General features: G+C 36.1%; 1 protein-coding gene across 1 annotated transcript in view; it reads right to left on the reverse strand.

Annotated features, from left to right (window-relative positions):
* PTCHD1 (patched domain containing 1) overlaps positions 1-11,544 on the reverse strand; it is a 134,628-nt gene extending 123,084 nt beyond the window's left edge. The window contains exon 1 of the mRNA XM_070750717.1: positions 11,179-11,544. Within this exon, the coding sequence (XP_070606818.1) occupies positions 11,179-11,529 (351 nt within the window). The 5' untranslated portion in view covers positions 11,530-11,544. The remainder of the gene's footprint in view (positions 1-11,178) is intronic.
* Between the last annotated feature and the right edge of the window lie 902 nt (positions 11,545-12,446).

Here is a 12,446-nt window from a genome sequence, read left to right on the forward strand (position 1 = left end):
AGCAGGGCTGAAATTTTAATACTAATGCTAATAATAATGAAATGGAAGAGGATGTACAATTCCCAGGGGGAAAAATTAGCATTTTTTCTCTCATCAAAGATTCATTGTCTACATAATATTTCAAGAAATTTGTTTCTTGAAATCTGTTTCTAGAAATCTGTTTCTTTCACTCCCCGAGTGCAATTTATTAATGTAAATTAAGTGTAAAAAATAAGATTTGCATCATATATTTATATTCTAGCAAAAGCTGCTATCCAGAGCCACTTGAGTGCATGAAAAATGGGTCTCTTTTTTGCAAACAGTGTTCAAATTCAGGTGGTTAATAACTCTGTATATCTATATTTTTAAAACTGAAACATGTATACGTGGCCAAAAACACAGGAAGTAGAGTACAGTAAATATTGCTGTTTTCCCTAAAATTTCTGGACTTTAGTAAAGGGATTGGGTTCCAGTTCTAGTAAATATGTGATGAACATAAATATGAACAAATCTTTGGATTAAAGATGAATTCCATGCATAAAAAGCTTCTGTGGAAGAAAAGATGAAGTAATTGTTGGTTAAGGGAATCAATTATCTTAGATGAATACTTTGAAATGACACAAACAATTAATTTACTTTTACTGCCAGAGATGCTTTTGGAATTATCTGTTCTTGTGCCAAAATAACTTCATTGACTTGATCCCTGTCCATCTTGATTTGAGTAGAATGCAGCTGTCATCTCCTGGGCAGCAAAATATCTAGCACTTTTCAGGAACACCAGAACTAGTATCATGCAGCAGAACTTGCAAACTGGTTTCATACAGGGAGGGTACAAAAAAGGGCAACAAGAATGGTCAAGGAAATGGAGCACCTCCCTTATGAAATCAGGTTGCAATGCCTTGGTCTCTTCAGTTTTGAAAGATGGCATTTAAGAGGTGACTTGATCAAAGTGTATAAAATCATGCATGGGATAGAAAAGGTGGATAGAGAAACATTATTTTCTCTATCACATAATACTAGGACGAGGGGGCACTCCCTAAAGCTGATAGATAAGAAAGTGAGGACAAATAAAGGGAAATACATTGCTCAAAAAAATAAAGGGAACAGTTAAACAACACAATATAACTCCAAGTAAATCCAACTTTTGTGAAATCAAACTGTCCACTTAGGAAGCAACACTGACAATAAATTTCACATGCTGTTGTGCACATTCAACTTTGGACAAAACAAAGCATTCAATGAAAATATTTCATTCATTCAGATCTAGGATGTGTTATTTGAATGTTCACTTTATTTTTTTGAGCAGTATATTTCTTCATTGGTTTACTTCCAGAAGAGGTCGTGACAGCTGTCAGTCTGGATAGCTTAAAGGCAGGATTAGGTAGCTTCATGGATGCCAAGTGTATTGGTGGTTATTGAAATGGATGTCCATTGCCGCCTCTATGTTGATTGAGGCAGGTAGGATCTCCTTGGGTACCATTTGTTGGGGGTCAAGGGAAAGAGGAGGTTGGGAGGGGGAGGGGTCAATTACCATGGCAACATGGGGGTGCCCTCGTTCCCTTGAGGGCAGCCCCGGATCCCCACCGTCCGGGGGTTTCGGTTTTGCTGAACCGAACCCGACCCTCCCTGAAGGGGAGATGATGCAGGGGACGCTATCAGGGGCCTGATAGTGGGTCGGCAAACCCCCGCCAGGTGAACCGACCTGGTCTCACGCCGGCGGTGGTGGGAGACCGGACAGGCAGCCATGCCTGAGCCAGCACCAGCCATGGGAGACAACGCAGGCGATTGAAGAAGACAGATAACATCTGGAAAGGGAATAAAGGTGAAGAAATTTTAAGTGGTGTGCTGGTGAGTTGGAGTGCTAAGGAAGCTAATTGGATTCATTTGAGAAATTGTTATGATCAGAACTAGGAAAAGCCAGAAATAGATTGCAGTGGCTGCTGGTGAATGGAGGCGCATAGCGAGAGCATAGATCAGCGAAAATGCCTAACTCTCTTTCTTCTTTTTGAAGAGTTTTATAGGCTGTTAAAGATGAAGTTGCAATCGGAGCTAATTTGGTGTGTATTTTGACAATGGTTTAGGGTTTTTTTCATAAGTGTTCCCATTTATGTTTGAGGAAATGACGTGTAGTTTTGGAGTCGACGTGTTGTTTGGGAGCTGATTCGTCATCTTGGAGTTGAGAAGCAAGTGCAGTGGGAAGGCCTGAATAATATCATTATGTGATGGAGAAGCTGTGTAGAGCTACTATTTAAGAACTTGCTAACAGAATAAATCACCACATACTTTGAGACACCTACGGAGAAGATCTGAAGTGGGAGCTTGACATTCTATATTAAGTTTAACATCTATAGTATCATCCTAGGAAAAGAAGAAGAAAAGAAGAAGAAAAGGTTGTATTAATAGAAGAAAAAGAATCTGTTAGAGCCATGGACATACTATTTGATAAGAGACATTATACTGTATATTTAAAAGCTCAAATACATTAAAGTTATTAAATTTATTAGCAGGTATACCTATGGAGAAAAAAATTTGGTTTTGAATTTTGTTTGATAATAATATGGATTTGACTATATTAACATGATATTTTATGGTATTAACATCATGTGTGAAAGAGCGTTTTGAAAGGTTTATATTATATTATATAAATGCTTGTTTCCTTTTTTATCTAGGCTAAGATGGTGATTATATGAAATTTGATTGGCACAGATTTTAAAAAAGGGTGATATAATGGTAGAGGGAATGTTTTTCGTTTTGGAGATAATAAGGTTTGAGGAAAGGGAAATTAATCATTATAATTAAAGACATTTTTGTTCTATATGATATTGGGTACAATGAAGTTTTGCTGGAAAATAAATTTATTTATTTATTTTTCTTTATACTTATTGATAATTTGTTTTAAAATAAATAAATAACATTTGAAAAATTTTTAAATTTAAACTTAGGCTTTAAGATATAAACATTGAAATACTGGAATTTGGAACTATTTAATTTAAGAAGGGAAAGGAATAGGAATATTTCTTTTTATCTTTCATTTTTATTTGTGAAGAAGGCAGTTAAGGTTTATGAGAAATACATGGTTATATGGAAATATATGGATATGAATGGGAAAAAGGAGTGAAATATTATAAGCGATGGTAAGAATATAAGAAGGTAATTTTAAATTTTTGGGGCAGATAATGACTTTCTATAAGATTTAAGATATAAGTAGCACGAAACAAGTATTGAAAATGGAACTAATAATGAAATAATGGAATGAATTTACATAGATAAGAAATGAACTGATTTTTTATTTAAGTTATCTTCTAATGAAAATATGTTATTTACTTTATAGACTTAAAACTATTAAAAATATGGATCGAAGAAGGGGATCAATTTAAACAGAATAGGGCATGGGAATTCTTCTGGGTTTGCAGTGATAAAGTTAGAGTAGGGCATAAAAAATTTAGCTGGGCATACGGCATTATATTTATAATTAGATCCCGGTTGGATATTGGAGGGCTTTCTTCCTTCACTTTAAATTTTTTCTTATGAATAATGATGGAGAAATTACCTCAGATATTTAAATTTCAGATAATGTGGATCACAAATTTTGTAGAGCATATTATTAATTTTTGAAAGGTTATAAATTGGGTCAGGATTAGGGAAGGGGAAGTTTCTTTTTTGTTCACTGGGATCAACAACTTAACTAGGACATGATTCCGCTGGGTATGCAGCCACAAAACTAGACTAGGGCACGATGATTCAGCCGGGTATGCAGCTTTATATATAAAAGTTGACTCCAGTGGGCTATCAAGGAAATTTCTTTCTTTTCTTTTTTTGCTCAGGTTGGAGGATTCTGATGAGTATGTTCTTCTTTACAAAGCAATTTTAAAACTTTGCAAATTTTGGAAAATGATATAAGGAGATAGGTGGAGAAGTCAATGAGAAGAAGGGGAAAGTTCTTTGCTCTTTCCCCCTCTTCCTTCTTTTTTTTGTTTTGCGCTTCTTTTTTCTTTCTTTTTCTTTTTGCTCTGCTGTGTCTTCACATCTATATTTATCTTATCTATTTAGTGTAAATTTCTATTTTTTTGTCTTATGCTTTTTGTTTTCTTAATTCTTTATAGAGCTAATGTTATTTTGTTTTTAAACCTTTTATTTTTAATTTTTTATAAAAATGAATTAGTAATTAGGTTTGTAATTGGATTCATTTGGCAATATTTGGTGATATTACTTGGTTTATTTTTTCCCCTTTTGACTACGCTAATGCAAGATTTTTTAAAATTGTTTTTTCTTTTTTTCTTTTTTCAATATTTTTTTATTAATTTTCTTAAAATTGACACACAGACTTACAAACATTCAACATAAAGTGTGGGGATGTATCTTCCCCGCTTTTCTCAAAAGTATAAGTGCAGATACAGAAAAAGGAATACATAGTTAAATACATAATTCAATATTACTAATGCAAAATTACCTAATAAGGAAAAATTGATATTATAAAAGAGAAAAATAGTTGTAACTAATATAAAACCAAACAATCTTATCAATTCTATGTATATAAACTAATTCTAGTATTATTCTTAAAAAGAAAAAGGAAAATTTAAACCCAAACATCTATATTTATTTTTAATTTTCTGTTATTTTTTTTTCTTATCTATCCATACATAAACTTTGTTCCATGTTTCATAAAATTTCGTTTCTTCTTGATCGTTTAAGCGTCTTGTCATCATATCCATTTCCGCGCAATCTAATATTTTTGTGATAACTTTCTCTTCTTTGGGGATATTTTCCCCTTTCCAGTTTTGCGCGTAAATAATCCTTGCCGCTGTGAAAATATGTATAATTAAATACAAAATTTCTTTTTTGTAATCTTGGTTAGTAATTCCTAGTAAGCAGAACTCCAGGGTAATTTCTATGTTTTGCTTTACTATCTCTTTTGTCATTTTCTCTATCATTCTCCAGTACATTTTAGCTTTGTTACATGTCCACCATTGGTGGTAGCAGGATCCTATTTCTTTCTTACATTTCCAACACAAAGGTGATGTCTTGGGAAACATTTTTGCTATTCTACTTGGTGGGAGATGCCATCTATAGAACATTTTAATTTGATTTTCTTTTAAAGAAACTGATTTTGTCATTTTCCAGTTGTGCATCCAAACTTTCTCCCATGTGCTATTTCTTTGCCTATATTTCTACACCACAGTATCATACTGTCTTTTAAAGTTAAATCAATATTCTTGTGAGCAATCAAGTATTTGTATATTTTCCCAATTACTCTGTTTTGATTTATAGTAATTAAGTCACTTAATAAATTTTTATTTTTATTAAATATGTAAAGTATGCTGTCTTTCTGGTATCTAGATCTAATCTGTGCGTAGTGCCACCAATCGATTTGTATCCCTTCCTCTTGTAATTTAATTCTAGTTTTTAATTTCATTTGATCATCTAACAAGTCTTTATATCTTATTATTCTTGTATCCTTGATAGAATTTGGATGTATTATTGCATCTAATGGGGCAACCCAATCCGGAATTGTTAAAAAGTGGTTTTTCTTTATATCTTTCCAAACATCAAATAAGTATTTTCTTAGTGTATGTCTTTTAAAATAAGAATGGTTTTTATCTTTATCATACCATACGAAGGCATCTGTTTTAGAAGACACTTTTAGTATAGGTTAAAAGAAGGTCCCGTTGATTTAAAGAGTAAAAGCAGTAAAGTTTAATCTTCTCAAAATTTATAGAATCTCAGTTTTCCAAACGATTGCAATTTAATTATCCAATGTTGGAATGAAGTCGATCCGTCTCTCGCAGCCTAAAGGAAAATATAAAGCCTCTCCGCTACGAATCCGACAGAACAGCCGTTAATCCAAACAAAATGATCCAACGAAGTAATCCAAATAAGGTTAATCAAATAATCCAAATGTAGAAAAATCCAAAATAGAAGAAAAGTATTTTTTATATATTTATTCAAGTTTTATGACTAGATAGTAAGCAGTCTTAATCCTTCCGCTAAAAAAATCCGAGCCCGGACTTCATTTTCTAGTATTTTTTTGTAACCAGTTGCTTCAAAAAAGGAGAAGAATATTCAGTCAAATAATGTCATTTTATATATGTTAAAGCTTTTAGTGTCTCATTTTGAAATCCTTTAAATTCCCCTTGTTTTCAAACGTTTGACAGTTCAAGTCCAAATTCGAGACAATAAGTGAAAGTAGTGAAAGTAAGTTCCGGCTGTTGTTTTGCGCCTGGATACAATGTTTTTAGACAACTTTCTCTTTCGCCTTCTTTTAAAACTTTTTTATTCTCCACTTTCTTTTACTCAGATCTTCTTATTTAACATGAAACGTAGGGGGAAAAAAAATCTTTTTACCTTGGTTATGCTTTCTTTAGTGTATTCCTTTTTCAATAAAAGTAGCTTTAATCTCTGCTTTCACTTTTCTGATTCTCTCTTGCTTCCCGCTGGTTTGGTGGGATCGCAATGGCCGCATCCTCTTGCGAGAGGACCAGTGCTCCCTGTTCCAGAGCTGCAGGACAGACCCCCTGCATCCGGAGCCTCGGCGACCGCCCCTCGGACAGAGGGAAATCCCCTGTTCTAGGATCGAGCCATCCGGACTCGATCCGATCGCGTTGGGGCGACCTCTGGAAGGGTGGAAGGAGTCTCAAGGCAGAGCCCTGCCAAGAGACTCCGCTGCGGTCCTCGACGAAACCGGAAGTCTCAAAATTGTTTTTTCTTTTAGGGGTATTTTATTAATAGGCGTTAATTATATGTAAAGGGTATTGACTATACATGAAAATTGATATGGAAGCGATTAGGAGAGATTTGAAACATTTCAGCCTATTCAATGTGAGACACTAGAATTTGGAACAGCTTAAATTGGGTTTTAGTATATTTGTATAGCATTTAAAAATTGGGCAGATATTTTTATCCAGATGTCAAAAGTGAAGGTGGTAGCACTTGGCTTGTATACTATAACTTCCTGAAACTGATTCATTGTAAAGCAATTTGATGTTGTCGTTATACTTTTTACTGTATTGTGATTGGAGAGAAAAAATAAAAAAATTCTTTGCCAAGGGAAAGAGGAGGTTTTGCCTTCTCTTTCTGCTCACTTTCTGGGCCACCGTGTGACACAGAATGCTGGACTCAATGGGCTTTGGCCCGATTCGGCATGGTTCTTCTTATGTTCTTAACTCAGGGTAGTATTTTGAGGATTACAGCTTGAGAATTTAGATTGAATATCCTGGTAGTAATAAATGTGTAAATAAGCAAAGGAAAACAAAACACTGCTTTAAAAGTGAATTTACTATTATAGGTTATAAAGAATCTACCCTGTATTTGATACTAACTGATGGATGGATGGATGGATGGATGGATGGATGGATGGATGGATAGATAGATAGATAGATAGATAGATAGATAGATAGATAGATAGATAGATAGATATGGACAGACAGACAGCTGGATAGACACAAGGCAATTGTTTTCAGAGCACACTGGTACCTATACTTACGAACTTAATTAGTTCCGCGACCAGGTTCTTAAGTAGAAAGGTTTGTAAGAAGAAGCAATTTTTCCCATAGGAATCAATGTAAAAACAAATAATGTGTGTGATTGGGGAAACCACAGGGAGGTTGGAGGCCCTGTTTTCTCCCAGGAGATTCCTAGAGGGGCCCCATGGAGGCTTCTCCCCACCTTTTCTGGCCCTGTGTCCTCCCAGGAGATTCCTAGAGGGGCCCCACAGAGACTTCTCCCTACCTTTTCCGCCCTTGTTTCCTCCCAGGAGATTCCTAGAGAGGCCCATGGAGGCTTCTCCCTGCCTTTTCCAGTTGCAGTTTCAGAGGCTCGGGTTTGTAAGTGGAAAATGGTTCTTGAGAAGAGGCAAAAAAATCTTGAACACCCAGTTCTTATCTAGAAAAGTTCGTAAGTAGAGGCATTCTTAGGTAGAGGTACCACTATATTTTGTCAAATTATCTCTTATTTGTTTGGGGCAACTATGCTCCCTTTGTTGTCCAAGATAGATTATAGGAAAGAAGATGCCAATTCTTCAACTAGTTAATATTCAAAAAAGCATTTAAAACAATAAACAAAAAATCCACCTCATCCTTATTGACCAGTTGCTTCTAACAGCAGCAGCAGCAGTAGCAACAGCAGCAAAAAGTTTCCTAGACACACAATAGTGAATTCTAGCAATTTAGTTCTATTGGGAAGCTACTGCTCAGAAATTCTATTGAGGTTCCATTTTTAAAATAAATGTATTATTGTACTAAGCACACTTTAATTAATAAGTAAGAAGTATATTCTACCTAACACAAGGAGACCTTTGTGTAAGTATACATACAGCCCCTGACTTATGTTCACAATTAGGAATGAAACTTATGTGACTATAATTGATTTTACATCCATTTTTACTGTGGTTATTAAGTGAATCATGCAGTCATTAAGTGATTTGGTTTTCCCAAATCATCTTTGCTTGTCAGAAGGTTGTAAATGAGAATTGGTTGCCAAATATCCGAATTACAATCACCTGACTGTGAGGGGTTAATTTCGAGGAAGGGTCATAAGTCATTTTTTCTGAAGCTTTGAAAAATCATTAAACAGTGACGGACCATCTGTAACAAGAAATATGATCATTCATTTAAAAACAAAAAATGGAATCATTTGCCAAGGAGTTACCCCCAAATATCTGCAAGCGAAGGTGTAAAATGTATCTCAATATTATATTGTTGTATGAAGATTTTAAAAATTAATTACATTAACTTGGACTCAAAAGCAAAAAAATGCAAAATAATTTCTTCACTTCTGCATTTTCAAACAATTAGCAATAAATAATTAGAAATATTTAAAATGAAGCCAGAAATTAACAACCAGCATTCCAGAACTGTTCATGATAGTTCTACACATAAAATAATTTCATGGACTTTTATTTAACACTGGAAGATAAGCAGCAGATCTAACATTAGTATCTGAGATCCACCATGACCTGGGAGAGCTTTCAATATAGTTTAGCTACTGTTTCATGCATTAGCTTTCTGCCAAGTCTGATTCATTACTTCAAAAATAGTTCTTTGCTACATCCCAAGAGCAACATCCATCAACAGGAAACTGATCTGAATCAAAATGTTTGCACCAATTAGCACAATTTGTCAATCAGATAAAACCACAATGGCTTGACATCTAAAAAATGGGGAGATGAATTTTTCCTTTTAAAATTTAAAATACTGTGTGGGTGTGTGTAAGCAAGACATTAGTAACTTCTGGTTTTGGTAAACTAAATCATTTTCACATCTTACAAGTGAGATATTTCAGATATGTTCAAATATTTGGTTACAACATTGGTGCCAATGTCAGCTTTTTTGACATGAAAATTGATAAAAAAGGGAAAAATGGTTGCTGAATATTGGAATATATACTTTTATATAAATATATTATAGAATGGACATTTATATTTAATCTGAATAATACTATAAATCAATTTCTATTTGGACCATCTTTTCTAAAGGAACCTTTTTTCACAAGTGTAACAGAATCCTATGCGTGTTATTTGGAAGTAAATTCTACTTGTTCCATGTGATTTACTTCCATTAATAGCATTAGTTATTACAATTTAAGTTCATATCATTCTTTGCTATATTGCATAATTCAGCATCATTTCTTTGCAATCTATCAAGAACTGCATTTTTTTTTCTGTCTCTACTTGCTTAAGTCTAACCTACAGCATCTTTCTGAATTAGGCCATACATTTGATAGAACATGGCACTAATTTACTAAAAAAGCAATTAAACCAAGCTTTTAGACAATTAAGACTACAGAACAAGAGGTAACATTTAATGTACCAGATGACTTCAATGATTTCAAGAGCTGATGGTATTGAAATAACAATGGTGCATAGTTGACTATTATATTAACAATAACTATTTTAAATTATGTTGAATATGATGCAATTTTCAACAAATCAATTTTCTTTTCAATAATTGTTTTATTGCAATATTGTTCATTTGATAAGATAGTTATTTATTGCTATAATTGTAATTGAGATTCTAGAGAAAGCACACCAGAAAAAGAATCTCACCTCTCTTTACCGGCATCTGTTTGCAATGTATTTCAGAGTAAATATAAGCACTGATATTTCTGAGGGTTTTTCTAGTTGACAGTTTTTTCCAGGTGAAAACATTAGTTATAACTGCTACGTGAGATTGTGTGTGTGTGAGAGAGAGAGACAGAGGGGGGGGGGGGAGAGAGAGAGAGAGAGGAGAGAGAGAGAGAGAGCTCTGTAAAGGCTGATAATGAATTCCATTGCAAGTTTTTTTGGTGGAACTGGCAGGACTCTATGAATATGTATTTTCTCATTGCAAGAGATACTAAAGGTCCAATGAATGTGATTACTTTGTCATCAAAGCTTATCAAAATGTTGTTTAATGCTAAAAAGTAAATGTGGATGCTTAAGGCCATCTCTCTCTCTCCTCTATCTAATCTTCCTTTCTTTTCATCAACTTGAAATCCATTCCATCCATGCATTTTTTCATGTTTTTATCTCAAACCTGTACTGAGAAGTAAGTCACAGTTGTAAAATAGACAATATTGACACAAATATTGCAATAGGGAGGACTTTTATACAGTTCAGGAACAATTCAGTAAAATTTCCTGAATTACATTACATAGTAAATAACTACACAAGGAAACTATATAAACAATAATTTCTTCTGATTTCAAATCTTATGTATGTAAAAGTAGCATGTATCATTTTTCAAAATGATGTGATTAGGATGCTATGAAATAAATATTTTGGAAATAAAGCCGCTCCTGTATTTAATTTTCAATATAGCCATTGTAATCAAAGGATCGTCTTTGAGTAAGTTAAGAGTAATCTACAAGTGTTACCCATCAATGTTGAAGTTTTGGTTGAACTCCAAATTAGCAAAAGTGGTTGTCACTAAATCACCTTGTAATGGAGGAGCAAGAGGTGGGGGGAGTGTCGTTCTTTAATTCATAACCCCCCCATCACCTCTAAAGGTTAAGGAATCTGTACAGGTATTTTCCACTGCAACCATAGTTAACCCAACTGTTGCAGAATTATGAACTGCAAATCAGAACTACTCCAACAGACATGCATGATTAATATTCAATTGACATTCTACACATTTTAAAGGATCCAAGCAGGAAAGCAAAGAAAGGATTTCAGCAAGGGGTGGAGAAGAAACGGATGACTCATCAAGAACGGCTGGTCCTTACCTTTAAGATCAGATCCGTGTGATGTTGGTCCAGCATATTCGCCTTGACAAAGGATGTGATGATGACTCTGCCGTATCTCCCTGGAGTCTGCAGATCGGAATATAGTCGGTGCTTGGAACGGTTCACCGGGAAGAGGCTATTGACTAGGTTCCTCTCGATCTTGGCCAAGCTGTGTTTGGGGGCCAGCAGGTGTTCCACGCTTTCCTCGATTTGGTACTTGCTGAAACTGGCCCCCAGCAAGATGGAGATAAGCACGGGCGCAGAGGCAAAGAAGACCGGGTGGCTGGCAACGAAGTGGCCGAGTCTGGCGAAAGACGTTCTCAGCCCTCTATGCAAGACCTGCCGCAACATTCTAGTGCAGAAGCAGCTCAGGAGGGCGAGGTGCGCACGACGGAATCTGAAGCTCTCCCAGAGCCCAGGAAAAACCATCGAGGAGCCCAGGCAGGCGGGAGCTTCCCTTGTGGGTTGAAATTGACCGAGCAGACAACTCGCACTCCCCCTTTCTGCGCGTTGGGTGCTAAAGCTCTTCGTCTTCCTCCTGGCTGCCGAAGGGAGTTTCCCGGCGCCCCATTGTCTGACTTTAAACAACAACAGGGATTCCGAAAGGGAGGAGGGCGAGGGCGAGGGCAAAAAATAAAATAAAATATAGGGAGAGGGGGTTGTTGGTCAGCGAAGAAGCTAAGATATTATTGATGGCAAAACCTTTTTTCCCTGCACTTCTTATGGTGGTAGCATTTTCTGCCAAACCAAGTGGGTGGGTAAGGATTGTTTACCCGGGAAAGATATAGGGGAATACACAAGTGTGTGTGTGTGTGGAGGGGGGGGGGTGTTTGTCAGGAGTGGGTGTATGCTGACTAACCCAGTTAAGCACAGAACAGAGCTCCCGAGACCCTGGGGCTATGGTTGACTACACACCTGCAGAATTGAATGGGTGGCTTTTCTCTCCCATCCCTCCATCCCCTCGCGTTTCTAATCGAGGCCAGGAAAGAGACTCGCCCCTTCCGCAGCCCCGAAAGTAGGAGAGATTTGCCGTTTCAAAGCCCTCTTCGCCGCCGCCACCGCTGCCACTAAGGCTGCACCCGAGTTAAGGGGCAGGGTTTTTGCCGGCTTTTTCATGGCAGTTATTGATCTATATGAGAGACTGGTGGTTCAGAACGGCGATTAGGCGGAGGAGCGCCTTCTAGCCCCATCTTCCCAGGCTAATTTTCGGCACTGGGATCCGGACAGTCGCACCGGATTAATATTAAACGAGTTAGCACAACCCCTCC

Source organism: Erythrolamprus reginae, chromosome 4 (assembly GCF_031021105.1).
Source record: "Erythrolamprus reginae isolate rEryReg1 chromosome 4, rEryReg1.hap1, whole genome shotgun sequence".
NCBI lineage: Eukaryota > Metazoa > Chordata > Lepidosauria > Squamata > Dipsadidae > Erythrolamprus > Erythrolamprus reginae.